The 4,613-nt window shown below is 38.9% G+C and overlaps 1 protein-coding gene across 2 annotated transcripts in view; it reads right to left on the bottom strand.

Annotated features, from left to right (window-relative positions):
* Nucleotides 1-4,613, bottom strand: part of Oat (ornithine aminotransferase) — a 19,990-nt gene continuing 15,377 nt past the window's right edge. For both annotated transcript variants that reach the window (XM_005401970.2, XM_013503082.1), the window contains 2 exons: nt 3,783-3,927; nt 1-2,146 (listed from right to left, as the gene is read on the bottom strand). In XM_005401970.2, the coding sequence (XP_005402027.1) occupies nt 1,986-2,146; nt 3,783-3,927 (306 nt within the window). In that variant the 3' untranslated portion in view covers nt 1-1,985. The remainder of the gene's footprint in view (nt 2,147-3,782; nt 3,928-4,613) is intronic.

A 4,613-nucleotide genomic window follows, 5' to 3' on the forward strand; every position in this document is an offset into this window, starting at 1 on the left:
GAATATATGAACACAAGCTTTATTTAAAAAGCCAAAAACCTGAAACAAGCTAAGTGGTCCCCTAATGTGAGACAAAATTATATTATGCCCGTACACAATAAAACCTTGGTTTGTGAGCATAATTCATTCCAGAAACATGCTCATACTCCAAAGCACCTATACATCAAAGCAAATTTCCCCCTAAGAAATAATGGAAACACATGATTCATTCCACAACCCAAAAATATTCATATAAAATGCAATACTATATATAGTGCAAAATAATAAAATACAAACTAAAAGAAAATTAAGTTAACCCACACTTAGCTGTGAAAAGCTTTGTGGCTGGTGTGAGGGAGACAAGAGAGGAGGGTTATTGTGTAAAACGACTTTCACTAACTTATTTATTGGCTCATGAAATCTTTCTCTTTCTGTGCAACTTTAACAAGGAACCTATCCAATGACACTTGCTTGTGCCTCCTCCTTTTGAGGATTTTGTGGAAATGTGACACTACATTATGGTTAAACAGATTCATTGCTCACACTGCTATAGCCTTATTTGAATGATACTTTTCTACAAAATTTTGCCCTGTTTCTCACATTTTACACATCTCCCTAATCTCATTTGAAGTGAGGGATTCTTCCACCTTTTACTCCTCTTGTACAGATGAGATCTGCTCCATAACCTCTTGCTGGTGGGAAACAATCCCATAGTGAGGGAGGGTGAGAGGAACCATTGACTCAGTTGTGATCACGTGACATTTGACACCAATACTACTCATCATAAGACATCATTTGTTTATCCAGTTAAAGACTATTAGAAATGTTTGCTCATCTTACAAAACATTCAGAGTAAGCTACTCACAAACCAAGGTTTTACTTTACCATGAAATACAATCACTGAAGAATGACATAAACTGGTTGCTTGGGTGGTTGGCTGGCTGGCTGGGTGATTGGCTGGTTTGGGTACTGAGAATTGAACCCCTTCAGGGCCTTCACACTGAGCTGTATTCCCGGAAGTTTGAGACAGTGTCTTGCTAAACTGTAGTCCTCTTCCCTTGACCTCCCCCAAAGAGCTAGGAATAAAGGCATGAACCACCAGGCCCAGCTAAACTTATGATCTTGGAAAGCACAAGGAATAAAGCAAAGTAAGAACATTCTCAAAGAGCTTAACGATGTTAGGTAAGACTAACAGGTAAGTTAAAGAGCTTAAAGATATTAGGTAAGACTACCAAAGTAAGACTACAGTAAGAGTATACTGATCAAAATTGGACATTTTAAACATAAGCTTTATTTCAGACTTAAAGAAATGTTAAAAATAAATGTTTTACCTTACAAATTATAATTAAGCACTTAAAACAATTTAGGAACACATTTTTAATTCAAAATAATGACATCTGTAGAATACAGTCTGGTGTTAGCCAATATAATGTTTATTTAATACTATTTTATATATGCTTAACCATTAATGATTCCTCAGTGGTTACAATCATTCAATACATAAGGTTAAGCAAGTCTTTTACATAATATCTCAGATAACTTTTTCAAATACAAAACATTTATACCAGCAAAGAAATTATAAAAAGTATGTCAATTATACTAAAGGACTTGATTTGAAGGCTATTTATATACAGACAGAAGCATTTCACCTTAGAAAATACATACACAGTCACAAATTTAACCAAATACAGGACCCATCCATTCTTTTTCTTTTTTTAACTTTGCTACTGTTTGTGCCTGTCCTTTCTTTTGGTACTGGGAATTGAACTCGGGACCTTGTGCTTGCCAGGCAGGCACTTGTGCCGCTGAGCTGCATCCCCAGCCCTGCATCCATTCTTAGTTATGTTACACAGCCAACTACATGTTCATAAATGTCACTCTATTACTCAACGATTGAAAAAAAATACATGCACATGGGGGTTAAATGTGCCCACTTTCAGAGCAGAGCTTTTCATAGGACACCTCTGTCCAGCCAGCTCCCAGGACCCAATGAACTGTTCCTACCCTCAGAAAGACAGGATGGTCTTGTTAATGATTTCCACAGCCTCCTGGATCTCATCCTCCTTGATCACAAGTGGAGGGGCCAACCTGATAATATGGCCATGGGTGGGCTTAGCCAGAAGCCCATTATCTCGAAGCCGCAGGCACACCTTCCAAGCATCGTAATCTGTAGAAAGAATGGGCATACTTACGTGTTCATCAAAGATTAATGTTTAAACAGCCCCTTGCCATGGGCATGGACCAAAAAAAAGAGAATTCCCAGGACCTGCTCAAGCAAGGAAGCTCTGAGCTACAAGCTAATTTTGCTTTTTTTTCTTCTTCTAGTGCTAAAGAATTGAACACAGGGCCTTTGTCGTGCTAGGAAAGCACTCCCACTAAGCTACATCAGCCCTGTTCTACTTCTTTAAAATGAAGTTAATCCTGACTTTTCAGCAAGCATAAATGTAACTAGGTTTGAATGGCACATTTAGACTTAGTCATGTTTTTTGCTTTTTTATAAATAAAAGACCAAGCAAAAAACACATTTGCTAAGGCAGCTGTGTTATAGGCTATCCCTTAAGTATCCAAATTGTTTGGGACCAGCAGTGTTTTGGACATAGGAATCTGTACATACACATAATGAGTTGGGGGGGAGATAAACACTAAACTTGTTTATGTTTCATATACTTTATACACACAGCCTAAAGGTTATTTCATACAATATTTTTAGTGCAACTGCATTTTGACTATGACCTATCACACAAAGTGTTCAATTTTCCATTTCTGATGTTGTATTGGTGCTCAGGAAGTTTCACATTTTGGAAAATTGCAAATTTTTCAGTTTAGGGATGCTTAACTGTTAATTACATAAGGAATTAATGCTAATGCAACTAATGCAAAAGAACTTGGGTATGACACAGAAAACTGACACAGAATAAGCAATAGCCAAAACCCAAATGTAGAGAAACTGCACACTCCTAAAATGGATATGCTTCCTGGGCCTGTGGAACTCGCACTGGTTCGCAACCCCTGCCTCACATCGGAATCACCAAAGGAGCCCAGCAGATGCCTGTGCCCCACCCCAACCCATCAAATCAGAATCTCTGGGGTGAGGCCAGGCTTTGATTCCTTTTCAGAAAGCTCCCAAAGTGATTCTGAAGTGCAGCCAAGGCTGGAATCGCTGCTTTAAAAGGAAGAGTTACCACAAGAAAAATCCAGCAAGGAGCCCTTGAGGGTGATAAACGATGCACTGAAACATCAAACCCCCCACTAAGTGACAGTTAGCATTATTTTTACTACCAGCACCATCATCATTATTCCCATTATTACTACTGCACAACCTTGGTGTGTGAAAGATCTGAGGGAGGGAGGAGAGGACAGCAAAGAAGAAACTCCCAAAGACAGCTCTGTCCAGACAAAGAGAAAATAAGTCAGACCCTCCAAGCCCTGCATGACTAATTAAGGGCAGAAAAGCAAATGTCTCAGAGGAACAAAAACAGGTTAAATTGGTTACATGTGTAAGGCAATTTTTTTTTCTTTTTTAGGTACCGGGAATCAAACTCAGGACCTTGCACTTGCCAGGCAGGCACTTGTGCCGCTGAGCTATATCCCCAGCCCTGTTGCATGTGGTATCCTGTTGGAAAGAGCTACATCTTTCAATATCACTAATACAATTACAAATCAGGTAATAAATACTCTGTCTAAAACACTTGACCGGCCAGTCAATAGTTTCAAACAGAGGGACACTCGCCTACCACAACCAAAGTATTGAAAGTACTCTTCCTCTTTCATTCAACTTCAAGTAAAAGGTGTTATCTACATACCTCTGGTTTCTCTAATAACAATAGCGTTTAACAATCCTTTTCCTCTAACAGCAGTTACAACATCAGAGGGCAGCTTCATGAGTTCATTTCTCAAGATAGTACCCATTTTCTCTGCATTTGCAGCAAGGTTTTCTTCATCCAAAACCTATGTTTACAGAAAAATTACACACATGTTAAGACTGCCATTTTTTGAACCAGGGATATAGCTCAGTGGCACAAGTGCCTGCTTGTGAAGTGCAAAATCCTGAGTTTGATTCCCTGTACTGCCCCCTCCCCCAAAAAGGATTGTCCATTCTGGTTGTTCCTTGAAGGTCAACACAGACTAAACACATAGGAAAAACACTGTTAAAGACCAGAGTAACTTAGCTTTCATTTGTGTTACAAGGGCTATATTAGTTTAATCTCTAATTAAACAGACATATCATTCTCAGCCTTGCTTTAGTCACAAATCTACTGCCAATCTGTCTTCATGACAAAATAAAATTTGTTTAATACAATTTATGATAAACTGTCACTATCTGAACACATCAATGGACTAAATGTAATTTAAATTTTAAACTACAGTAGTTCCTTTTTTTCTCTAAAATGTCCACCCACAGATTATTTAATTTTAAGCCTTAAATCTAAAAGCATTCAAGCGCCGGGGATGGTGGTGCATGCCTGTCATCCAGGCACTCGGGAGGCTGAAGCAGGAGGATCATCGTGAGTTCGAGACCAGCCTGGGCTACAGAGTGAGCTCAAGGCCAGCCTGAACTGCACAGCGAAACCCTGTCTCAAAAAAAAAAAAAAAAAGACAAAAACAAAAAAAGCATTCAAGGGCCGGGGATACAG

The sequence above is a fragment of the Chinchilla lanigera genome, unplaced genomic scaffold (assembly GCF_000276665.1).
Source record: "Chinchilla lanigera isolate Chin_1 unplaced genomic scaffold, ChiLan1.0 scaffold00076, whole genome shotgun sequence".
Classification (NCBI taxonomy): Eukaryota; Metazoa; Chordata; class Mammalia; order Rodentia; family Chinchillidae; genus Chinchilla; species Chinchilla lanigera.